This window comes from Sander vitreus, chromosome 12 (genome assembly GCF_031162955.1).
Source record: "Sander vitreus isolate 19-12246 chromosome 12, sanVit1, whole genome shotgun sequence".
NCBI lineage: Eukaryota > Metazoa > Chordata > Actinopteri > Perciformes > Percidae > Sander > Sander vitreus.
The window spans coordinates 8,962,323-8,988,596 of record NC_135866.1 but is presented as its reverse complement, the minus strand read 5'-3'; the positions used below and the strand labels follow the sequence as shown (position 1 = coordinate 8,988,596).

General features: G+C 40.7%; 3 protein-coding genes across 4 annotated transcripts in view; 2 read left to right on the top strand and 1 right to left on the bottom strand.

Moving 5' to 3' along the window:
* Positions 1–1,009: 1,009 nt before the first annotated feature.
* On the top strand, positions 1,010–8,404 carry mbd3a (methyl-CpG binding domain protein 3a). 2 transcript variants are annotated; one of them, XM_078263568.1, is made up of 7 exons: positions 1,010–1,188; positions 2,347–2,512; positions 3,705–3,842; positions 4,580–4,670; positions 4,762–4,939; positions 7,177–7,332; positions 7,481–8,404. In XM_078263568.1, the coding sequence occupies exons 1-6, from the start codon at positions 1,175–1,177 to the stop codon at positions 7,325–7,327; spliced, it is 738 nt and encodes a 245-aa protein (XP_078119694.1). In that variant the 5' UTR covers positions 1,010–1,174; the 3' UTR covers positions 7,328–7,332; positions 7,481–8,404. The 2 variants fall into 2 exon arrangements, with proteins under 2 accessions (XP_078119694.1, XP_078119693.1); XM_078263567.1 differs by having other exon boundaries at positions 7,177–8,404.
* A 737-nt stretch (positions 8,405–9,141) lies between these two features.
* LOC144526323 (RNA-binding protein MEX3B) lies at positions 9,142–14,310 on the top strand. Its single transcript, XM_078263736.1, has 4 exons — positions 9,142–9,696; positions 10,226–10,789; positions 12,647–12,909; positions 13,066–14,310. The coding sequence occupies exons 2-4, from the start codon at positions 10,291–10,293 to the stop codon at positions 14,284–14,286; spliced, it is 1,983 nt and encodes a 660-aa protein (XP_078119862.1). The 5' UTR covers positions 9,142–9,696; positions 10,226–10,290; the 3' UTR covers positions 14,287–14,310.
* An 8,548-nt stretch (positions 14,311–22,858) lies between these two features.
* The window catches only part of LOC144526765 (protein unc-13 homolog A-like), a 36,296-nt gene continuing 32,880 nt past the window's right edge, over positions 22,859–26,274 (bottom strand). The window contains exon 42 of the mRNA XM_078264414.1: positions 22,859–26,070. Within this exon, the coding sequence (XP_078120540.1) occupies positions 25,782–26,070 (289 nt within the window). The 3' untranslated portion in view covers positions 22,859–25,781. The remainder of the gene's footprint in view (positions 26,071–26,274) is intronic.

Here is a 26,274-nt window from a genome sequence, read left to right as displayed (position 1 = left end):
ATCATGTCAAATTAAAGGGTATTTGTATCGTGAATGTAGCCCCCATCAGTGCAGTTTGGCTACAGTTTGCTTGGATGTAACCTTGTCAGATCACTTAAGGATATAGTAATTACTAATCCTGAATTGAGCCTCTGATTAGCTGGTATATCCCTAAAGACCATAGGTGACCATAATACAAATATAAGCTATGTTAACAGACATCAGTGAATGTGATGAAAACAAATCTTAAAAAGCATTAGAACACAGTCCACATATTAAAAGAGCAGACAAACAATTTGGGAGAGATGATTGTTCCTGTCCTGAATTTTGATTGTATTGTATCCGTATAAAAAATGTTTCTGTGTACAAGGCTTACACTTTATACAGGTGTAACTAAAGGTTGCCATGGAGTTAAAGAATTGCCACAAATTTATTTAGTGCAGTTGTAGAAGGATTCTTCAAAGTAAATATAATGCAATAATGTAAAGTGACCCAATTAACGGTATTAGTCCTGGAATAAAGTTACATTAAAAAGTACATCGTTTTAGGCAGCAAACTGTACTAAACATCACACTTAAAAGCACTCATTCAGAATGACCCTTTGATGGTGTTATAAGTGAATAACCTGTAAGCAGTATTTTAATGTAGCCAGGTCCAGGTGGTCTGTCAAACTACTGTACTCTAGCAGTACTACTGTACTTAGTTTAACTTATAGAAATGCGTCATTATCTAAGTTGATTATACCATACAGTATGTTTACCATGTAGTGTGCAAAGTAACAACCAATAAATATACGTTTAAAAAGTACCAATATTTCTCTAAAATGTAGTGGATTAGGGGTACAAAAGTATCTCAAAATTGTACTCAAATGTGGTACTTGAGTAAATATACTTAGTTTCAGAGTTGTTACTTTCTACCTCTGACAGTGTGCAGTGAACATATCACGTGAAACCTGGCGCGTGTCATTTTCGGACTATTTTACAGGCGTGTGGCGGATGTCTTTCGCTCAGTGTGTTTACAAGGCTGGCGGAGTGATCTGCAGTTGTGAAGGTCCTGACGGGAGACAGACAGACAGCGGGGATCGATAACAAACCAGACTCGGTGAAACATTATGACTGCAGCAATAGTCAGATAGCTGGCTTCTTATCTTTTATGAGCCAGAATTAGAGACAAACAAATAAAGACAGCCAAGACCATGGAAAGAAAAGGGTGAGACTTTTTAAATGTTCAGTCGAAGGAGTTGTTCAAATGAAAGTTTCTCTGCAGGAAATGCACGCATGCATACATGCGTTTTGCAATTGAGAACAACACTTATTAGCAAATTACCAGGTCTGTGTTATTTACACTTTGGTTACGTTAGCTAAACGTAGGCTTTAGCGCGTTTCGAGTTTATTACGTGTGTAAACATGCAACTTAGAACAATAGCAAGTTAATTGATACTCTGGTTGCTGGTACGTTGACGTTACCAACGCCGCTAGCCTGATTAGCATGCTAAGTTTCATTGTTTACACACGCTTGACTTGCGGCGCGTTGGGCCCCGCATACGGCACAGCTAAGTTACGCAAGTATACGGTATAAAAATCTCAGCTGCAGCCAGCTGTCTTGTTCAAACTTGTAGATGAAGGATATGCTGCCTCGTGTGTAGTTCACCGCTTGCTTATCCACTTGCAAGTCCCAAAAATGAGAAGATACTTCACTCTCAACACAGTTGTAACGTACGCTTGAAAAGCATCCATTCCGTTGTGCGTTATTACCATTACAAAGCAGTAGCAGTTAACTGATCTACCTCAAAGCTCCAACTACACACCCAAAAACCATCCACACAGGTGTTTTCACTTACTGATTACACCTGTGGGCGTGTACAGATGTGTACTTGACTGACATTTCCTGTTGTTTTTTATATATATATATAAGAGAGAGAGATACAGATACATACTTTATTAATTCCGAAGGAAATTAAGGTGTCCAATAGCTTATACACATACATAGGCACACAGACATGTGACATCCACGTACACATACATACTACAAAAATACAAAGGAATATATCAATAGTGTGCCCTTACAGTAAAATTAGATTGCAGCAAAAAATGCAGAAAGGTGCAATTATAACGTAATTACCATAAGTAATTACACCTGATAGGCCGGGACAATCAAACATTACAGCTTTTGAACATATTTTAAGTTGCATGCAGTTAAGTGACCTCAGAGAACTATGCCCCACTTTAGCCTGTGAAGAGATCCAATAATTTAGAATAACTGAGAAGCCATGTGTGGGTGTCCAGACCCATAACTGCTTTAATGCCTCGGTTAATGAAGTGGTAAATATTGTGATGATGATGATGAGTCTTCTGTTTTTCTTTCTAGTGTTCCTGTTAAGCGCATTTTTAACAAGCCCCAGATAGTCCGCAGTCTGGGCAGCAACCTTCACACAGATGTGAATGCCAGCCACTCCCGGGCTGGATGGTCGCTCCTGACCAAAGTGCAGCGCAGCAGGCACAAGCATTTCTATGACATCAACCATCAAATCAGGGTGAGAATGTGGTATTTATGATGCAGTAATGACTGTGCTGTGCTGCCTGAAGGGACAATTACATATACATTACTGTATACATTAGTATACAGTGTCCATAAATCATATTCCCCTTCCATTTTCATGTTATGGTTTTACATTATTTAATGAAAGTGGTTTTAATTATACTTTCTGACAACATTAACAGAGCAAGTCTTTAATGTTAACCTGAACCAAAGTGATTAGTGGAGGCACATTTGGCAGTAATTCCAGCCTTGAGTTTATGAGAATATGTGTCTTCCTTGCAAACTGGTTCAGGTTACATGGGGACCTGCTACACATTTTGGATGGACTTAGAGGCTCCCGGAAACATCCTAAGTGCTGTCTTTAAACCCAAAACATAGCATTTAGTGTAATTACTATAGTACGGCCATAAAGCCCAGTTTAGGTCTCATTATACAATAGAACCTTCTTCCACTTTGTTTCAGTCTCCCACATGTTTTCTGGCAAACACTAGTTAGTATGTCATGAGACTTATTTTTTTAACAATGACTTCCTTTGCTACTCTGCCATAAAGTTCTAACTGATAAATTGCCCGGGCAACAGTTGTGGTCATGTGGTGTACACAGTGACTGTGACCTACATAATAAACCTCAGTTTACTCCAGTAAGCTGTAAATCTAGATCTTCTGGCACTAATATATGCATATATTTCATTATATTATTTATATCAGAATTCTGACATTATATATAGTGTACAAGTTAAGAAATGAGGGATTTTGGACACGACCGTCCACAAGAGTTGCCATAGACTGCTTTGTTGCCTCCCTTGCTGATAATCATCTCCCACAGGCATTGTTTTATGATTATGCTACCAGGGATATTCAGTGCCATTGTAAAACTGACATCGTTAAATCATTACAACCTTTTATCTCTGCTGCTTAGCTTAAGGAGAGATCATTCCCCCCAAACTGTCCTGCATCATAATAATCATCCCAGTTCATTGTCATGTCTCTTCACACTGCATAGAAGTAAATAAGAGATGCAACAGTACCCCCTGTTCATCACTAACAACAACACAGTCATACAGCTGTGTAGATTTGTACAGTAACTTCTCACAAAAGTCTTCTAAAAAGTTGTATTTTATTATGAAAGAAAATTGGTCAAAGCTGGTTATCAGAATTTTTGCCGTTATGTTCTTGTCTCTCTTAAAGGCCAAGCCTGATTTAAACACCACACTACCAGTTCGACAGACAGCATCCATCTTCAAACAACCAGTGACCAAGGTAACAAATCATCCCAACAACAAGGTGAAGACAGACCCCCAGAAGGCTGTGGACCAACCGAAACAAGTAAGTCAGATGGCAGAAAACGTGCACATTTCAGCTCTTAAAACTTTTTTAGGCTCTCTGTACTTTTTAGTGTTTTTAGGAAATGATTACATCACCATTAATACAATAGAAGGGCACGTGAGTAAAAGAAAATTGGTGTACCTTTTTAGTAGTTGTAATGTTTTGCAAAGCTGGCCACTATAAAATAGAGGTGTGAATCTTCACTGATCCCGATTCGATTACGATTATCATGTCTTCAATTCGATATCACGATGCGTCAAATACATTTTTCTATTAAAGCCATATAGGATATTTAATTCCTAGCTTTTCAAGCTTCAAAAACAAAACATTCTGCAGTGCTCTAATACTAAATACATTGGATACATAAAACTACAGCACTTAGCACATGGCACTTCCTGAATGTGCAAAACATACCAGAATATGTAAACAGAAAGGTTGTTAGGCATACATTAAATTGTAAACAGAAATAATCGATTATGGCCCGGCCGATTATCGATGCAGCATCGTCCATGTCCACGATTCCATGCATCGATTATTTGATTAATTTCAACACTTCTACTATAAAACCTGGTGTACTAGTGTTATGTTATGTCTCTTTCTGACTTTGCGGTTATGTAATGAGTGCTAAAGGGTTGATTCAACCTAGTTCAATATCCTTGTAAATTATATAATGATGCACATATTTAGTTTGTGGAAAAATGTGCTGAAAACATAACAAGGAAATTTGTTTTCTTCAGCTGTTCTGGGAGAGGAAGCTGAGCGGGTTAAATGCATTTGATATCGCGGAGGAGCTAGTGAAAACTATGGATCTTCCAAAAGGCTTACAGGGTGAGTGTATCCAAAACAAATATGACAACCTTGTGTGAGTCAGAGCAGGAATTTTTTTAGAAGCTTGACTTTCCTGTTGTCCTCTGCCTAGGTGTTGGGCCTGCGTGTTCAGATAAAACACTGCTTTCTGCCATCGCCAGTGCCCTGCACACCAGCCCGGCACCGGTCACTGGACAGCTCACCGCTGCAGTGGAGAAAAATCCTGGAGTCTGGCTCAACACATCACAGCCCCTCTGCAAAGCCTTCGTAGTGACTGATGATGACATCAGGTAAGATGTTCACACAAACAACACGGCTGTCCCCTCTGGAGGGTTGATGCATATCATGAAAACATTCGAAATGGACAATAGGCTGAATCAATCCATCACTGGTGGCTCTTTTTAATGTGTCAAATGGGAATCAAGTAAGCTGTAAAAGTGCAGTTAATTGTGGCACATGCACTCAGTAACAAGGTAGTTTAACATGTTAGGCCTATTGTTAGTTTTGGGTTATCCTGTTAAGTTACTGAACTAGTGAACATGTTATTATGGTACATAATCGGGTACATAATAGAAAAAGCACCACACCTGAAAAATGCGTTGTGTTGAATGTTGAGATTTGCTTACTCTGTTTAATGCATTTCAATCCACTGGTGAAGTGAATTTACTGCTGTGACGGGGAGATCAAGAATTCTTGGTCTTAAAGGACAATTCCGTCACAAAATGAACCTAGGGGTTAATAACAGATGTGTACCCACTCGGCCGTTCTCTGGGACATGTTTTCATGCTAATCGAATTTGTTTGTAGCTTGAAAGACGCTAGCGCGGACCGCTGATTAGCTTACAACGCTAGTATTCGGGGCACAGGGAAAGTAAAAACAAATCGCTATTTTGTACCACTAAAAAGGCTCAAAATATCACCAAACTTCAACGGTAGCATAATGAGGGTCCCTAAATGTTAACCGAAGCATTGAGAACTGTGTAAGTGTACAGACAGTTTATTGAAAAGATAGATTAACACAGACACTCCTGTTCGGTGGCCATAGCTTCACAATGTCCGCAGGTACACCCCCAGTTTCCCGAAGTACGAGGCTGTGTTGCGGCATTGACTACCGCATTGACTCTCTTGTAGCCCTTTCACGGAGCTCCTGCAGCTCTTCGTTCAATAAACAGTCTGTACACTTACAGTGTTCTCAATGCTTCAGTTAACATTTAGGGACCCTCATTATGCTACCATTGAAGTTTGGTGATATTTGGAGCCTTTTTAGTGGAATAAATAGCGATTTGTTTTTACTTTCCCTGTGCCCCGAATACTAGCGTTGTAAGCTAATCAGCGGTCCGCGCTAGCTTCTTTCAATCTACAAACACATTCGATTAGCATGAAAACGTCCCAGAGAACGATCGAGTGAGTACACATCTGTTATTAACCCCTCGGTTCGTTTTGCGCCGGAATTGACCTTTAAGGCAGCCATACTGTGTTGCTCACTGGGGATGCCATGGAGAGGACATTTTCCCAGCGGTCCATACATTTGTGACAAGGATTACACCGTAAACGCACCACAGCTGTGACTCTCGTCGAAGTTTTGCTGCGCTGCCCATTTTGGCAGTCGCCAGGTTGAGACAGGAGGTGGAAGCACCCTGAAGCGCTGCCCACTTCCCTTTGGCACCCATGTTGAACATAGACCTTGTATACATATGATGTTGACTAATTGGGCCGTTAAGACGAGAGCGGCACGGAGCTCCGTGGTCGGCTTGTGATCTAGTTTATGGTCAAACGCACTGAATGTGTTTCTTTCATTTTTTTTAATCTGTTCTAAAGGAACCCTTTTAACTTTTAAGGGATATTTTTCAAGTTATTAATGCTCTTATCAACATGGTAGTGGAGAAATATGCTTGCTTTATGCATTTTTTATTTAATTATTATTGCAACAATCCAAAAGAATGACAGATACTGTCTAGAATATTCTTCAGAATAACCTCAAAGGTACTGTATGCTCAAAATGTATACTGAAAGAATAATATGGAAAATTCAAGCCCATCAAGCAACAACAGTTGGGCACATTGACCTGAATGTAACATTACTTGGTAATACTAACCCAATGTAGTGTCACTTTACAATTGGAAAGGTTAACTTATCAGCAGTTCAACACAAAACACTGGAGCCTGTGTATTACAGCAACAGACACATTGTACAAGTACATTTGTCAGCTGAATGTGACAGTGTAATTGTGTTTAACCTCGCATGTGGGAAAATAAACGCTCACAAACCCGGCGCAAGGCCCAAATCACCAAACGTGCATGTGTTAATCAAAACAGCTTCAAAAACATTTGTGGCGTTGAAAGGAATTTGCGTTTACTTATTATGGTGTTAACTTTGGCTGCCCTAATTATATTTCTATACATGTTCCACTATTTGGGGAACTAAATCCTGTCCTGTCATCATCATTGTGTCTTTGCCATGAAAGGTTTGTTTTCATTATAGCAACCTTATTTATTTATTTATTTATTTTCCTCGTCTGTGTCTCTTAGGAAGCAGGAGGACCTGGTGCAGAATGTGCGGAGGCGGCTGGAGGAAGCCCTCACGGCTGATATGTTAGCTCATATAGAGGACACCGCTGCAGACGCAGCAGCCAACAAAGTGGAGGAGAAGGTTGAACAGGTGGACAAGGAGGAATTATAGCCAAGGTACTCCAAACTGCAGGGCTGGTACCAGTGTTGCTGAATCCTATAAGTTTTTTAGTTTTTTTTTATTGGTTCACCCATTGCCTGTGTTTAGCCTCATTGTTAGGAACTACAGTGCATGTAACATGTCTCTTTCTCATCTCTCCCACAGGCTTGTTTGACATGTTTGCTGGTAAACTTTCATTTTCAAATAATTGGCTCCATGAGGATTTTGTATACATTTTTAACTGAAATAGACCCTAATTGCAGACATTCTGCAGATTGTGTTTACCTTACAAAGACTGTTTTCTTTATTTGTATTTTTTCTTACATGTGACAGTGTAATCCTGGATGGGTGCTTTCAGTTTTCAGTTCATTTTTACCTCCACTAATGTATGGCAACTTTCTTTAGACTCTATACTGTTCACTGTTTTCAGGAATGACCACCATTTCACTATTGATACTATAGTGAGTCAAAGGAAATTATTGTTCTTGTAAGTAGTTGTACTTTAAAGGCAGTTTACGGCAGTTGTGGATGATATTCTATACAATGCAGTGTTACATTTAGTTGACAGCTGTTCAAGCTCAAAGTTAAAAACACAAACCTGATGTATGTGACTGACGTGTGTGTGTATGTGTGTTGAATGTATCAGTTCATGTTGATGTTGTGGGTTTCTTTTTTAACATGTTGCTCTTTTATATTTTACTCTGGCACTATAGGTAGTGTGTTTGTTTGGAAGCATAAAAAGGTTGCAGTATGTTTACATGCACACAGCAATCTTGTGGCTGTGTATAATCACATTTAGTTTGTTTGATTTGATTGTTTGACAGTTCAAAGCAGTGCTATTTCTCACAATAACCTTTTGAGTTTACATGGTTTTGGAGTTTAAGTCATGGTATTTGTATTGCCAAAATAATTATTAGTACTGTTTTGCCAGCTACATTTGAGTTTAATCAGTAACAGAGTGTGTACCCTCAGAAAAACAAATACAACACTGATGTACCTCATAACAAGATGTACTGTACCTCATTACAAGATTTATTATTTGTCTCTGTACCCCTGTGTCAATGTCAAATAAATGCAGCTCTTTCATGACTGATGTTTTCTTGGTCATTATCATTCTTAAATCTAGGAGGTTGTGGTAGGTGGACATGTTTTTAGCTTTTGTGATTAAAGTTTGTGGTCCTTTATTCTTTAAAAGGAAGCTTTAGGATTGTTCAAGTGCATCTTAAAACAATACTGAAATTCTTGGATGTATATTGACATTATTCCCTGTAATGATTCCTCCTTTCCAAAACCCACAGTCCATGTTGAGCCAAAGCTAATGAGTTAATCAAACGAAGTGGGTATCTTCCAAAGTAAAAAATAAAATGTTTTTAGTACTAAAATCCCTTGGTGTCATTATCAGCAAGGAAACACAAAGAGGTCATAGAGGGTATCTCTCCACAGCCAGTATAGACAGGAGGAACAATTACAGTGATCAATAACTTTGAGTGTCCATGTGAGCTTTGTTTTAAACAAAGAAACGATAAAGAAAAGGGTGGTGCTTTTAGTAGTATTCATTTAATATTTAATACCTATTGCCCTTCATGATTCTTTTTTATTTGTATTAGGTATTACCTAGAAAGCACAAATAAATGGAGGCGCACGCACACACACACACACACACACACACACACACACACACACACACACACACACTGCATGAGCATCATTCAATTCTGTTGTTGGACCACCCAAAACACCTTATTGGTAGCCATGATGAACACACCCAATGATGACAACATTTTTTAAACATGTATCAATGCGTTAACAGTCAGGATGCAGAGAGGGAGATAGGGAAATAAAATAGTGCCCTGTAGACTGACAGACAATGGCAGTGACAGCAGCGGTGGCTTGCCGTTGATGCTCTCCCCTTGCTGCATGTGGCCTTTGAACTCATTGTTGTGTCGCGGATGACGTCAGTGCCGTGTGCTGGAGACGGAGCGGCGTGCGCCTGGCGAGACAAAGGCGGCGGACCGAGTGGGGTCAGGCAGCAGCAGTAGAAGCAGAGAGCTGAGAACCGATGTGTGTTTTTTTTTAACTGAAAACTGCTAACCTTGGATTTGAGCGGCGGTCTCCCTGAAGGTACGCAGAATGAAGACCCAGTGACACTCCCAGGAATATGCTTTGACTCTCAAGAAAGAGACAAAAACAACAGAGCTCTCTTTTCGTTTTTAAACGTTTTTCTCCTACGCCCCCCATTTAGCGTGCTTCTAGTTAGCTAACCTGCTAGCTCTCTAGCGTTGCACAGCGCACAGTACTCCTCCTCCTGGCTGCTTCTCATCTTTCCCTCAAAAATTGGGCGACAACCGAAGACAGGATCTCGTCGACAAAGACCAGATAAAGTAAGTTCATGTGGTTTTCGCACTTGTTTAATTTTGAAAATCAACGCGGCTGCATTTGAGAATGATCACAAGTTCGACTGTCAGAACAGAGCTAACCAGCTAGCTATGGTGCTCCCAAACAAAGGGGTCGACAACGTGACTGAGTGCCGACTATGTGGAGCTAGCCTGTTAGCTTGGCTGCTGAAGCTAACAACAGCTTATATCCCTCTTTTATATTTTGTTTTTTTATTCGATCAGTACATATAAGAGTGTCTGGAGTTATTACCACAAATGTTCGTATGTGTGCAGGCGTACAAGTTGTGCACTTGTGTTAAAGCGGACATGCTTTATGACAAAACAACCTCCTGGATGGTTTCAGGTGTCAGACAAAAAGCAACAACAGACAAAGCAAGGCGCCCAAATCAACACTGCTAATGCATGCTGTTGTTTCTGAATGATCGGTGGTTCCACTGCTCATCTCCGGCCTGCTTTTGAGTGTTTTTATGATAAACAAACACTTGACTTTTTTGTTATTTATCCCTTTTTTCAGAAGAGGGTGAGCTCACTCCCAACAAACAGGCATCCGTGATCTGATGTGAGATCCACGGAGAGACAATGCCTAGCCCTTTATTCCACCCCGAGATTATGGACCACGACGTGGTGATCAGCAGCCAGCACAACGGGGTCGGTCTGCCCCGAGAGACAGACCAGGAGTCCCGGGAAGAGGACCATCATGATGCGCTCCGCTTCGCCCTGGACCAGCTGTCACTCATGGCTCTGGAGAAGGTGGACTGTGGTAGTGGAGGCGGCGGGCTGGTCGACACGCTGGATGGGACCCAGGGTCCGGGCTCCGAGGGCTGCAACGGTGTGGGCGGAGGAGGCTACGTGGATCTACAGATGCTGGAGCATCCAAACGGGTCCCGGGACTCGCCGACGTCCTGCTCTCCATCCCCGGAGTACTACGGCTCGGGCGGGTACCACATGGCCAGCTCGCACTCCATGCTCCACGGGGAACAAAGCTCCGTCCTCTGCAGCAGGAAAAGAAGTGTCAACATGACGGAATGTGTACCTGTCCCCAGCTCTGAACATGTGGCTGAAATAGTGGGGAGACAAGGTAAGAGCATGAGTGTGTGTGATGCTGCTTAGTTAGTGAGGAATGAATTGGTGTTTATGGTGAGCTTGAAGGATGCATGCAGCCTGGCTGTTCTTTGTTTGGGTGGCAGTCTGGTGGAAGGAGGATCTCTGAACTTTTACAGCGTGAGCTTAGTGCTCTGGTCGGACTGCGCTCACTGTTTGGGTCTTTGATGTCAGCATAATGCGTACTCCATTAAAGAAGCCCTACGTACTACAGTTATATTCCATTTTAACAATAGACATAGAGGGAGTGAGAGTGTGGTTGAGGGGGAGGGGTGGGAGAGGGTCAGACAAAGCGGCAGATTGTCGGGAGTCTGGACATGTCTAGCAGCCTGCATCTAACAAAGGAAATATACCGAAATGTGCTGATTTTACATATAACATATCCTAAGAGTCAGTGTGAACACTGAACTCACATTTCTACTTCATGTGTATGTTTATGGTAGATTATTATTGTCCCTGCTGAGCAGATTTTAGGCTGAAACGAGGCAGCAGACGCACAAACACGGTACTGGGCGGTGTTACGCCCTGCACCCAGCTCAGTCTGCCGATGCTGCTGCTCGCATATGAGCCGCTACGTTTGATACAGGTCTCTTTTCTTTTTGTCTATTTATCCACACATGTCCTCCACTTTAGATAGACTGAGGTTGTAGGTTTGGTTCGACCGTCGCAGCCGCGACGGCGTTACGGCATTGTTCTCTTTGTTTGAAAAAGCCATGCTTTCTGCTTCCCAGGATGACATCACACACTGTGCGCCCTATTGGTCGCCGAGAATGAAGCGTCCATATTTAAAGAAACAGAGCACACGGTTGATGCTGGTGGAGGAGCATGAGTTGACACAAGCAGTGCATCCGCTCTAGGCTTCATGTTTGGGGCAGACGGGCTCTTCATGAATAACCTGCATAACCGCTGCTTTTGCGGCTACGGATATGTTATGATGCGAAAATGTTCATGACGGCGCATTATTAAAGCACCGAAACTGTAGTGATATGGTGTTGATTTTTGAATGTTTTGTTTTTGATGGATTCAGTACCCAGCATGTTGACGCAACCAAGCATGTTGATTACTTATTAATTTCGATATTCAAAAATGTATTGGAACAGCGTTCAATTTAAAACATGTTTGTGTATATAACAAGTTGCCAGTTAATTAGGTGCACTTAGTTCAATTAATGCAGTCTAATACAACAGTCCTGGAAAAAAAGGAGCAGTCCTTTTCAAGACCGATTCAAGTCGGGAGAACACCTCACTTAAAGCTGGGCAATATGGAGAAAATCACACACACACACACACACACACACACACACATATATATATATATATATATATATATATATATATATATATATATATATATATATATATATATATAAAAAAATATAATGACCAAATACCTCTATCCATATTGTAGGGTTTTACAATCGGTGCTTTCACAAAATATGCAAACTGAGATTTTTGATAAATAATCATCAGTTATGTTGACTATGTGGGTAAAGGCAAATAATGGAACAGCTAGAACAGTCTGGTGTGTTCAGAAAATTTCATCACTCTACTGTAATGCAGCCTTTAAAACCAGGAAAAGACAACACTTGTGCCATATCAGGATATTACGATATCCAAAATTTAAGACGTTATCTAGCCTCATATATCGATGTATTGCCCAGTCCTACTCTCAATTTCAGCTAGACGGAACATTATAACCTTCATGTGGGTAGGATTTCTTGTAGGGCTGTTGTATCAGACCACATCAGTGTTAACAAGGTGTTATGTCATAAATATGTGTTTATATATGCGTGTGTGTCTGAATGATGGTGTTAATGTGCTTCTGTGTCTTCCAGGTTGTAAGATTAAGGCCTTGCGTGCCAAAACAAACACCTATATAAAGACTCCAGTCAGAGGCGAGGAGCCAGTGTTCATCGTTACGGGACGCAGGGAGGATGTCGAGATGGCCAAGCGGGAAATTGTCTCTGCAGCTGAGCATTTTTCTATGATCCGGGCGTCCCGCTGCAAAGCTGGGGGGCCCGGAGGAGGAGGGGGAGGAGGAGGAGGCGCCAGCTCTCTTCCTGGACCACCACACTTACCTGGACAGACCACCATACAGGTACAGAAACCGAATACTTAGTCGTTAGCTGTGTTTTTTGTTATATTCTGCCGGGTAACAAAGGAATAACTGGGTGTTGGATAACATCTGCTTAAAACTTAAAACTGTTCCCTATCCTGTAGTTAAATTAAAACATTTCTCTTTCCACTGATTCAGGTGAGGGTGCCCTATAGAGTAGTTGGTTTAGTTGTTGGACCAAAGGGAGCAACTATCAAGCGCATCCAGCAGCAGACTCACACCTACATCGTGACACCCAGTCGAGAGAAAGACCCGGTGTTCGAGGTGACCGGCATGCCGGAGAACGTGGACCGAGCGAGAGAGGAGATCGAGACCCACATCACCCTGCGAACTGGAACCTTTGTAGACCTGCAGGGAGACAATGACTTCCACTCCAACGGCACAGATGTCAGTCTGGAAGGCCTGGGCGCCCTGAGCGGAGGGCTGGGGTCATCCCTGTGGTCCAGGGCTACTGGCCACCATTCGGTCCCCCCTCCTCCTCCTCCCTCCCCACCTCCTCCTCCCCTCCCCATGTCCATGCACCACTCCTCCGGCCGGAAGATGTCCTCCTCAGTAGCCTATCACACGCACAACGGCGGGATGACCTCAGACAACTTCAGCACCTCTCGCAAGGCCAACGAGGGAGGCAGCCCCACCAGCCCTTTTAGCACAGGCTCTAGCAGTGCTGGAGGAGGGTTTACTTTCGGGGGCGACTCCACCCCAGGGCTGCCCTCCTCGGATGAGCTGGGCTTTGAGTTCACTGCTGCCAACATCTGGGCACCTTTCGTCAATGGGGGGGCGGGCAATAAGACGGCTGGCTCCTCCCAGCAGCAGCCTCTACGTCGCAACAGCAGCGGCCTCAGCGGTGGCGCCATCACTCCAAGATTGTCTCCAACTCTGCCTCAGGACACCAGCGTGGGCCCCCTGGATCATCCATTAGCCCGTCGCGCGCAGAGCGACCCCCTCAGCACTCTCTCCTGGCTACAGTCTGGCAGCGCCGGAGGCGGCTCCTTCTCCGGAGCATCCAGCTCCAGCTCCGGCGGCTCGTCGACCGGTTACTCCTCCTGCTCGGCCTCCTCCCTGCCTGGCGGCTCACCCACTGACTCCGAGGGAGGCAGCGGCGGCATGGTCCTCAGCTCCGGGATGCTGAGTCGGCTGAAAGGCGGCTCCGTCTCCGGGGTCGCGGGTCTGGTCGGCGTCAGCCCCGGCATCAACAGGGACTGCTTTGTGTGCTTTGAGAGCGAGGTGACGGCAGCCCTGGTGCCTTGTGGCCACAACCTGTTCTGCATGGAGTGCGCCGGGCAAATCTGCCAGTCAGCTGAGCCCGAGTGTCCCGTCTGCCACACCCCCGCCACACAGTGCATCCGCATCTTTTCCTAATGCCTGGGGGGGGGGGCAACATGAGGTGGGGCACCAGCTGTGGCGGAGGCAATGGAAGGATTCACACTAATAACTCTCACACACATGATGGACCATAATAAATGCATAATAGAGATGATGATACTATACGGATGTTGATTTATTGCTGATAACTGTCAAGATTAATAATCACAATAATAATAATAATAATAATAATGACCTGAGTTATTTTCAGAGGGAAGTTATTTGAAACTGGTCTGCAGACAGTTGTTGCTCAGACAGTCTCTCGGTGGTGAACTTCTGGAAGGAAACTAGTGTCTTATATCTCTTCAGGCCTTCATTTTGACCAGCAGCAGCCTGCACTGCTGCCGGTCCGTCTCGACATTTCTTCATTCTGGCTTCTTCAGATCTCTGCCTGCTTTCTCTCTCACAGCCTTTCGTTTTGACACTTTTGTACTTAACAGATATTTTTCGATGAAGCTGTCAATGAGGCCTGCACTTTTCTACTCCTTATTTCAATGTTGTTGACAGGACACAAAACCGTTCCAACAAACCCCCTATGCTTTCTCCTCTTGAGCTCACTCATGCTGTTGTTTGACATGAAGCCGGCGGGGTTGCTATTTTTCTGTACGCTCGGAACTTTTTTAAATGTCCGCATTTAGTCAGGCGCCTATCGGAAAACAATAGAGCCGAGGGGGACCTCCTAAGGATGACTTCATGTGTCTCATTGCCACACATTGTTTTGCCATCAGTAATGACAAAAGAATGCTATTAATAGACGCCTCTTACTTCCTGATCGAATTCAATAACCTGATGGATGGATTTGGATGCCCCACATTTGAAATGTGGCTGCCGCATTGGTTCACATTAATTCTCCTTTTAATAAGTGGGAAACATACCATTAGTGATACTGTAGGAATGTGTCTGAGGTCAGTTCTCTGTACGTTTGGGCTGCCTGACAATCCCTTTACATCTCTCTCTTGCGCGTCCTTTGTATGTGTGTGTGTGTGTGTGTGTGAGAGAATAATGCCCGCTCATGCTGTTTCCACGTTGGCATCATTATGTGCCCTCACCACGAGAAGGCCTGGTTTCTGTCTGCTGCCCCTCTCCTTCATCCCGCTCATCGTCCTACAGGAGGACTTTGTGCAGATCCATCCACACCAGGACCTTTTCCTCCTCACGTCCTGTCTGTTACACTCAGATCGGCTCGTTTTAGCGTTTTCTACTAGTTTTTGACTCTTGACTGTCAAGTGTATGGCTCGCAGACATATTTTGAACTATAGGATAAGATAGGGCTTTTCTGATGTCACATGTGAATGTTTTGTCCAATAAGGTTACGGAGAGACAGCTGCTCCTCCCATATGAAACAATAACAAGGGGCTCGATTGAACCTTTTCATGCACTGTAACTCCCGGCCCTTCTAAAATGGGAAAAAAAAAAAAAAAAAAAAGAAGAAAGAAATGGCTCTTACTGTTTTTGTTTTGGTCTTCCACCCCACTCTCACAGCCAAGCTGTATGGCACTCTCTCAGATGACACACCGTCATACCCATATAGCGCTGTACTTCTGGCCAAATGTGGTGCACTATATGGTTAGTTGTTGTTGAGATTTGTCCTATGTTTTCATAGCATTACTGAGTAACTCCCGATTAGGCGGTTGCATCCCGTTTTGTGTTTCGTGGTTTTTAAAGAATTCAGTGTGAGTTTGCAGTAACTGCCTCCTATAGTGTTAATACTGTACGTATGATTTGGGTGATGTCGGTGCGATGGTACACGGTTGCCGTTGGTGGCCCTTTTTAATGCATGGAATCAGCTCATAGAATGAGATAAGCCATGACAATAGAATTAAAAATGACACACTTAATTCCCAAGGGCTTCCTCTGACTGCACAGACACATGATCACATTTTTCAGGCTCACACGCAGTAGGTAGAACTTCTTTTATGGCAGCTAGTAGCTAGGTCATCCAGGGCTTCCAGACACTCCTTGTGTTCAAATCCCAGCAGCTGCAGAGTGTTTTGCTTGTTGTTTTTTAAATTATATTTTGTAACTGTCCCTACACAGTCATCACATTCAGATCCTGCCAGTAGAGTGTAGGGCATTGCAGTCACAGTGTGTCTGCTCTGGACGAAGTCTCAGATCAGGACGGGTTGTAGGGTTTTAATATCAAGGGGGGGGAAGGGCAACTACTTGAGGAAATTATTGGCGAGGATGGGCAGTTGCTGCTGTGCTTTGGTGCTCCAGCCAGTATGATGTGAACATTATTTGCTGTTTGTTTGCTACTTTTAGGTGAAGAGGGCAGCAGCTGCACAGAGGAATCTAATAAGCCGCTGTCCTGGTTGAGCGCAGCAGTGCACTAATTCACGTGTCACACACGAGTAGGAAAAATCTGCCCAGGAGCTGAACCGGTAGTCTTTGTGAAGACTTTCCCATGGTGCTTTGGTGCAACTCCCTACTGAAACACGGCGATGAACAAACCCAGTTGGTAGTGAGAGGCCTCTTTAGTTTTCAGACTAAACTAAACTGCAGGGCACTATACAGGCCTGACAACCGCGTTCACATTCTCGTCGAAACTGGCAACCCACCATTACGTCTCTTACTCGTGCACACTGGGAACAGATGCAGGGCTGTGAACACGTACCGCAAGAACAGCTCTGTCGTGTAAGTCTGTTGAGGCCAGTCTTAAAGCCCTTCTTCAAACTGTCCAAGTCGATGTGTTGAAGGAATTAAACGTGTTGTATTACCAGATGGGTCTCATGTAAACTCTGGTGTTGCACTGGGATGTTTCTGGCCAATGAGAGAATGTTAGGGTTAATGTACAGTAGTTTAATTGTTAAAAAGGTACAAAGTTTTTCCGATTGACTGCTGACTTTTTAGCCAAACTTATCCCTTCCCCCATTTCCTTCCTAAAGGTTTGAAAACAGGGTTTCCTGAGGCATGCTAGCCAGTGACCTCTGGCCTTTTTTGTGATTAGATGGGGAGGGGGGTGAGAAGAGAGCCACGCCAGTAAGGGGTGACGGACACCCCTCAAACCGCCGCTCTCCTATTTTTTGCTTTAAATCTCTTTGTATGCAGAACCAAAATGTAAACTGTTGGCAAACTAGGTTTCAGGCCTGACCTGAGTGTGTGTGTATATACCCTGAATACAATCATTGGGATCTTGTTTTCAAAAGCGAAATTACTTATTTAAGATAAGTGTAGTTTCTAAAGAACATGTATCATTATTTGTAAGTTAACCATCTGCATGTCTTTAAGCCACCTGGCATTAGCTAATCATTTTTAAGATTAACTTTTTACACATTTTATTTTTTACAATTCATTTGCTTACCTAAATATCCCAGACAATAATGTGACCCTTTTTATTACTTCAAATGTATTTTTCTTTTCTTTTCTTTTTTTTTCTTTTTTTTTTCTTATTTTCTGTGTACTACATATAGGCAATTTATAACAAAATGAGAAAATTATTGAAGAAATTTTAAAATTGAAATATATTTTATTTGAAAGTTTATGGACCTTTTAACCGTGAGCCGGAAAAATTGTATAATCGTATAATTTGAACTGACTTGACGGTTATGAGAAATGTATCAAGAGTTTTATTTTTTATGCTTCTTTAATAAAGTCTTGTTTTTGGTTTCATTTTTTTACTGTAAAAATAAGAACTTGTGTCTGGTGTCTTTATTACTTGCCTGTGCTGATTGGAAATGTGCAGCAGACTGGAGCATCTGCCTCTCTGCCACACAGTGGCAGTACTGACACACCTGCAGCAGATACAAGCATCAATACTGCTGGGACTGAAATCTGCAGTTCAGGAGTGTTTGTCTGAGACCTAACATCAGTTAATTCTTTAGAAAATCAATGGAACATTGGCATGAGCCTGGATCAAACACTGGTATAGATTTTGGTGTAGCTTTAGAAGAAATGTAACATGTTGTCAGAAGTATTGTTGAAATGATTAGTCAACAGAAAGTTGACAGACTTAGTCTTAGTAGACAGTTTAGTCATGTGTTTTAAGTCTTTATCAAGCAAAAGTGCCTCTTTTTTAAAGTTAAAGCTTCTAAAATGGGAGGATTTTCTGGTTTTTTTTCTGTTTTCTATAGCTAGGAATTCAGTACCTTAATGGACTGCTAGCCTGACAAAACAAGCAAAGTAAGGATGTCAGTTTCTGGTGGAAATCTTTCACGGTTTTCTGACATTTTAAGAACTTGAATAGAGCTGAAATAAAACAGACAATTGACTGCAGACTAATTTGGAATTGGAAAGCCATTTTATAGGCAAAATTGCTAAATATTGAAAGGTCCCAGCTTCTTAAATAGTTAAATTAGCTGCTTCCTTGTCTTACATTATAGTAGAAATATGTACAAAATGCAGTTCCTGCAGAAAATGCTGAAGCTAAACTGCATTGCTGGCATAATTGCGTAAGAAGAAAGTGAGGTAGTGAGAATAGTTGTAAAAGTGGGAATGGTTTTAATTAGTATGAATTTCATTGAAATGTTGAATAATACCAATCATTTATTAAACAAAAGTGGAATATTTTAAGGTTAAAAAAAAAAGTAATAGTAAAGCATGTCGAAAAGTCATAGTACAGGTATGTTAAAAAAAAGGGGATTAAAAAGGCATAGTATAGTATGTCACAGAAAGTCTTCTATAGAATGTCTAAAAGAAAGTTATAGTATATAAGTACGTCGAAAATAGTCATGAAAAAGTATAGTATGGTAAGTTGTAAAAAGTGGTAAAAAAAATCATAGTATAGTATATTTTACTAAGAGTTATATTATTATTCTTATAAGTAAGAATTATAAAAAAGTAGATCACATGGTAGAGTGTTTGCACCATGTAAAGAGTCTTAGTCCTTGCTGCAGCGGCCGCAGATTCAAATCCAACCAGTAGCCCTTTGCTGTAGGTCATTCCCCCTTTCTCTCCCCTTTCATGTTTGAGTTGCTGAGTTGAGTTGAGATCAAATGAAGGCCTAAAATGCCAAAAGTGATAAAAAAAGTCATAGTATAGTATGTCGAAAATAGTCATAGTATGGTATGTTGAAAAAAGTGATAAAAAAGTCATAGCATAGTATGTCGAAAAAAGTGGTAAAAATGTTATTGTATAGCATGTCGAAAACAGTGATAAAAAAAGTCATAGTATAGTATGTCGAAAACAGTGATAAAAAAGTAATTGTATATATAGTATGTCGATAAACGTCAAACAAAAGTGAAAATATAGTATGTCCAAAAAGTAAAAAAGTCATGAGTATGTAAAAATAAGTGATACAAAAGTCATAGTATAGTATGTCGAAAAAAGTGATAAAAAAGTCATAATATAGTACGTCGAAAAAAGTGGTAAAAATATCATAGTATAGCATGTCAAAAATAGTAAAGAGTATGTCAAAATAAGAGATACAAAAGTCATAGTATAGTATGTCGAAAAAAGTGATAAAAAAGTAATGTTATAGTATGTTGAAAATAGTGATAAAAAGTTATAGTACAGTATGTTGAAAAACGTCATAGTATAGTATGTCGAAAAAAGTGATAAAAAAAGTCATAGTATAGTATGTCGAAAAATTGATAAAAAAGTCATAATATAGTACGTCGAAAAAAGTGGTAAAAATATCATAGTATAGCATGTCAAAAATAGTAAAGAGTATGTCAAAATAAGTGATACAAAAGTCATAGTATAGTATGTCGAAAAAAGTGATAAAAAAGTAATGTTATAGTATGTTGAAAATAGTGATAAAAAAGTTATAGTACAGTATGTTGAAAAACGTCATAGTATAGTATGTCAAAAAAAGTGATAAAAAAGTCATAGTATAGTATGTCGATAAACGTCAAACAAAAGTGAAAGTATAGTATGTCGAAAATAGTCATAGTATAGTATGTCGACAAAAAGTGATACAAAAACTCATAGTATAGTACTTCGAAAAAAGTGTTAAAAAAGTCATAGTATAGTATGTCGAAAAAAGTGGTAAAAATGTCATAGTATATCATGTCAAAAATAGTCATAGTATAGTATGTCGAAAAAAGTGATAAAAAAGTCATGGCATAGCATGTCGAAAATAGTCATAGTATGGCATGTCAAAAAAAGTAAAGAGTATGTCAAAATAAGTGATACAAATGTCAAAGTATAGCATGTTGAAAAAGTGGTAAAATTGTCATTGTATAGCATGTCAAAAAATGTCGAAAAAAGTAATTGTATAGTATGTCGATAAACGTCAAACAAAAGTGAAAATATAGTATGTCCAAAAAAAAGTCATAGTATGTCGAAAAATTGATAAAAAACTCATAATATAGTACGTCGAAAAAAGTGGTAAAAATGTCATAGTATAGCATGTCAAAAATAGTCATAGTATAGCATGTCAAAAAAAGTAAAGAGTATGTAAAAATAAGTGATACAAAAGTATGTTGAAAACAGTGATAAAAAAGTTATGGTATGGGCCCCTGGGTAGCACACCTGGTAGAGCAGGCGCCCATATATAGATGGTTACTCCTCAACGCAGCGGGCGCTGGTTCGACTACGACCTGCAGCCCTTTGCAGCATGTCATTCCCCCTTTCATGTCTTCAGCTTTCCTCTATAAATAAAGGCTTAAAAATGCCCAAAAAATAATCTAAAAAAAAAAAAAGTCATAGTATAGTATGTCGAAAAAGTGATTAGAAAGTCATAGTATAGTATGTCGGAAAAAGTGATTAAAAAGTCATAGTATAGTATGTCGGAAAAAGTGATTAGAAAGTCATAGTATAGTATGTCTTAAAAAGTCATGGTATTGCATGTCGAAAATATTCATAGTATAGTATGTCGAAAAAAGTGATGAAAGAGTCATAGTATAGTATGTGGACAAAAATGATAAAAAGTCATATTATAGTATGTCAAAAAAAGTAAAGAGTATGTCAAAATAAGTGATACAAATGTCAAAGTATAGCATGTTGAAAAAAGTGATACAAAAAAAGTAATGTTATAGTATGTCGAAAAATATATAAAAAAGTCACAGTATAGTATGTCGAAAAAAAGTGATAAAAGAGTCAATGTATAGTAGCATAGCATATTGAAAATAATAATAGAGTGACAGAAAACCAACTTTTCTCTTCATCTTTTTGTATTGTTTATTACTATAATGTCAATTTTGAAAACAAATGCACAACACAGGATTTGAACAACCAACCTTCTGTCTTCCAATTATTCTCTTATAACCCTAAGCTATCTGATCTGACACAGAAGCCATGTTTTTGTCATATGTGTCTTCCACTTAGTATATTGGCCCTCAAAACATACTTCAACACGTAGGACTTGTACACGTAACCTTCTGTCTTCCAATCATTCTATTATCCTTCTAAGCTATCTGATGTGACACCAATTTGTCTTTTTGGCATATTTGTGTCTTCCGCTTAGTGTATTGGACCTCAAGACTTACTGATTTGAATTCTCAACCTTTTGTCTTTCAAAAAAAAATTATAGTATACTATGTAATGATGATGATGATAAAAAAGTCAAGACAGTATGACAAAAAGTTTGATAGTATTTTATGTTGAAAAAATGGTAAAAAGTCATAGTATAGTATATCTATCTGAGATTAGATAGATAGTAAACTTCCCATTGAAGAAGCCTGAAAAAAGCCTAAACAATACGTGGGATCAATAAAATGACCTCCCCATGAGCACCAGAAAGCATAATTTGTGTGGATAAATATAACACATTTGTTCACCAGGCTTTAATCTCCTGCAGATTCAAGCATTACAGCAGAAATTTAAAAAAATCAAAGCATAAAATAAACATGACTATTGTAGTCTAATGTGTACACTAATGTTAAAGGGAAAATGTCTTACGTTCCTACTGACTTTTTGTTTAGACTAACTACAATTAAGCTTTGTTCTCCGCTCTGTCGAATGTTAAGTAGGAGCTAAAACATCTGATTCAACTTGTGTAAAGTAGTGGTGTGTGATAGCCCCCCCCCCCCTCTTCAGAGAGGTCAGAGGTCACAGGCAGGAGAACAGACAGAGCACTCACTTTTTTGTTGTTTAGCTGAAGGTTTGGGTCAATATAACAGCCTGTTATCTTCATCTGAGAGGGAACAGCATCCGTTGAAACACTTTTTAAAATTTACAATTTTTCATAACTCCTTGCTTTGCAGGCTGCTATTTATGGAGTCATTGGAGTGCAATCAAAAGAACATATCTATAAAAGAATAAGAAAATAAATGTGCAAATATAAAGAGCAATAAATAAAAGAATAAATAAGTGAATAAAAAAAAATGTGACTAGCAAAAGCAATAATGAAAAGAATAAGGAAAAATAAAGTGATTTTTTAAAAATATACAGTAAAAAATAAAACAAATATATTTAAAAATATATATAGAAATATACAGAAATAAATGTGAAAATGCTTATAATTATTCTTTTATATTTTCTTTTTCTTTATATTTCCACATATATTTACTTTACTCTTTTATTTATTCCTCTTTATATTTCCACATTTATTTACTTATTCTTTGCCGATTTATTATTTTTTTTATGGCATGGTATATTAGACATATGTATTCTGAAATTGAATAACTATTAAAGTGTGGTAATGTGATTCTCAGGTACCACAGGTTGAACAATAAAGCAGACGTTGAAATCGTGACACAAATGTCCTTTTAATAGGAAGCAGATCACAATCAGGCTGCATTCCAGTTCCACTTCATCCTATCATTAAAGAACATTCAATAACGATAAGAAACAAATTAGAAACATACTTAGTAGAAAATAATTCTCTCATGCGAGTTCTGTGTTCATTTTGGTTACAGATGACGTATTCACAAGCCTTTTTGAAACAAAACATCGATGACCTATCGTTACATAGCTTTGAAAATCAATTAAAAAAAACAAACAAACAAGAAAAAATTAAAAGTCACATCAAAGAGACACGTGCTGGCACGATAAAGTTTCCCATCATGCAATTGTAAGTCGATTCTATTCACAGGGTGGGCGTCATTTGTCTCCACAGAGATGTGTCGGCGTGCATGCATGCATGTGTGTCTTCTTACATGTACCCTTTTGTGCTTGAGCAGAGATTGATGTGTAGATGTGTGTGTAGGTGTGCAGTGGTGTGTGTGTGTGTGTGTGTGTGTGTGTGTGTGTGTGTGCATGCATGCGTGTGTACATACATGAAGCAGGCAATCGATTGCTTTTTCAGCTACAACCTGACATGTCAAGTTTTGTCTTGAGCCCTGGGATTATTCAACACATAAAAACAATGTAACTGCACTGTGTGTTAAATAGGTTGCAAAGCTTCTTTTAAGAGGCTAGTTTCCCCCAAAATGATCCTTTTATTTAAATGTAATTTGGACGCCTAAAATTAAAGGCATGAGGCGGTGTCCCCAAGCTAGTTGTGTTTTTGGATTTAACTGTCCCTTTGATCACAGAAAGAAAGCTCTGCTGAGGATTAATACCATTCAGAAGCTTTGTTTTTGGTAGAATGCAACAGTATTTAGCAAAGACAACATGTGACAGGCCAGCAGAGACAGCGACAGGAACACCTCACTGTAACTGACATCATAAAGAGACTACAAGTCGAGCCGGACTACAGTATGACTGTGAGGGTTTGCTCACCTTTTGCAGTGAAAGATAAAGGGGTTCATTAGCACACGTGACAAAGACTAAAACGTATACAACATAAATGCTTGGCGGTGACTCCGATGGCTTCTTTCTTTGAAAAAACTAAAAAAACAATAACAAGAGCTCTGGTTCGTGCAAATTTGGTCCTAAAGGCAAATAGGAATTCAAGGACAAAACACTTTCTTTCTTATCCAAAACAAACTGAAAAGCTGACACACTTCCAACTGGAATGGGGATTTTATGATACCATAAATAAAAAAAAATTATAAATTCATAAGTTTCCCATTCCTTGGATGTGGATATTGCAGTTGTTGCTCCTGTATTCATATAGACAGTGCATACATTTAGGGTATGAAGATACAATATATTGCTCACAATCTCGGAGCTCATTTTGCCAGATGTGACATTCAATGCACAAACACACACAAGCGCACACACGCACACACGCACGCACGCACGCACACGCGCACACACACGCGCACCAACACGCACTAACAAAAACACACAGCAGTTTGAACAGGGGGTTTGTTCTTTGTAAAAACCACAAGGTTCCGTGAACATACGAACAAACCACTATTGCCTTAAAGAGATAAGTTTAGGTACGTGTGCAGGCGATCAGGAGGAAAGAGTCCTTCAGCATCGCGTGTCCTTTGGGCTTCCTCCACAGTGTCCCTCTTAAAAGACTTTTTGAATCGGAGTGTCTGCAGTGGAGCGGTGTTTCCATGGCAGAGCAGGTAGACAGGGGAGCACGTGGGGGAAACCTTGTGGTCAATTTGCCAACAGAAGCGTGGACAGTATGTATTAGTGCGTAAACTGACTTCCCAGTCCACTGATCCTGTAGCCCTTTTTGGAGTTAATGTGCACTCTAGGGGTGTAGATGTGTTAGACACTGTATTGCTCCGTTTGTCATGATGTGACGCAGGAAAAGGTTAAACAAAGAAAGAAAATGCACATTGTGGCCACAACCTTTGTCTCTATCAACACATCACATATCAGGCTCAGCATGTTTACACTGTCTTTTTGTGTTTTCTCCATGATAATGGCTGTAAGTCAGGTCATCATTATAAAACCTTATTGTACCAGAGTTATACAGTATATGCACCATGCTCACACAGGGAAAATATTGGAGGCACCCATCTTTTATGTGGGAGGGGGAACGGTTGTTATGGTTACAGCAAAGTGAATCACAGTGTTCCTGGGGTCAACATGCAGGAAGTTAGTACATTACAGGACAGACTAGCAGTGACGTTGCCCCTGGACACTGATCTAAGGTCAGTGTTTTTTAAATCTCTATTTGGATTTTTGGGCAAAAAGTGGGCTGATCTTAGATCTGTGCCTGAACTCCAACCAACACAACACATCACACCGTGGCAAAACTACGCACAGCAAACGACGAGGAGGGGAGACGAGGAGGGGGGGGGGGGACTGGAAGAACGACACACAGTCAGGCAGGCAAGCGGACATACAGACGGACGGACGGACAGCTAGGCAAGGACTGCTCTTCTGAAGACACAGAGAAGCAAAAGTGCAAAGTGGTCGTCCTCAAACTATTGACATGGTTTAGTTCTGCGCTGCATTATATCACATCTAAATGTACAGCGTATAAAAGGTGGGATGTGTTATGGGAAAGATTGAGTGAGGAGGAAGTGCTTGCTCATTTGAGGCTAACCCTAAACTGAGAGCTTTGAGTGAAGCAGCTGAAATGTTCAAAATTAAATAGCCTATGAATATTAATAAACGTATTCCTCCATGTTTGCATTGATAGCATTGCAATGTAAATGTTGCATAATGTATGCAGATATATGTACAATAGATCATTTTCATGTGTGTGCTTGTGTATTGCACATGGTTGTCTATGTAGGCGTGACTACTATATGTGCGCATAATACTATGTCTCTGGTGTTTTTGTGCACACGTGTGTGTCCTCGCTCTCTCCGCCTGCCTCAGCTGCGGCCCTCCTCAGCCGAGCGCTGGTCCGACTTGAGCTTGACAAACTCTTTCGCCACGTCGTCGTTGTTGCGCTGAGAGAGGATGCGCAGCACCGTCAGGCCCGTCTCATCCATGTGGACACGTCTGCCCAGCGGCATCCAGCAGGTGACGCTGCCCTTGCTGGCAATGTCCTTCACCTGCACCACGGCCATGCCCACAGTGCGGTCCTCTCTGGCAAAGCAGTAGTCCTTCACACACACCTGCAGCTCGTAGCTCTCTGGACCCACCTCAGTGCCCAAGGAGCTGAAACAAGACAAAATCATAGCCATGTTTTACTTCACGTCTATGTGTGGTGTTTGAACTCTTCCTGTACATGTGGGCGCGTGCGCGATCACAGAAGGTTGTATCATGTGGATGCGCCGACAGTGTTGTTGTCATCACATAGAATTCGTCATGGGGGAGACAGAAACTACGCACTATAGCTTTAAGCCTGACATAATCTACCAA

Excerpts from the sequence above, each read along its gene's own strand:
- LOC144526323 (XM_078263736.1), top strand. The coding sequence starts at position 10,291 with ATGCCTAGCCCTTTATTCCACCCCGAGATTATGGACCACGACGTGGTG. Across the intron at positions 10,790-12,646 it reads TGAAATAGTGGGGAGACAAG|GTTGTAAGATTAAGGCCTTG; the intron begins GTAAGAGCATGA and ends TGTGTCTTCCAG. Across the intron at positions 12,910-13,065 it reads CTGGACAGACCACCATACAG|GTGAGGGTGCCCTATAGAGT; the intron begins GTACAGAAACCG and ends CCACTGATTCAG.
- mbd3a (XM_078263568.1), top strand. Across the intron at positions 3,843-4,579 it reads CTGTGGACCAACCGAAACAA|CTGTTCTGGGAGAGGAAGCT; the intron begins GTAAGTCAGATG and ends TGTTTTCTTCAG. Across the intron at positions 4,671-4,761 it reads TCTTCCAAAAGGCTTACAGG|GTGTTGGGCCTGCGTGTTCA; the intron begins GTGAGTGTATCC and ends TCCTCTGCCTAG.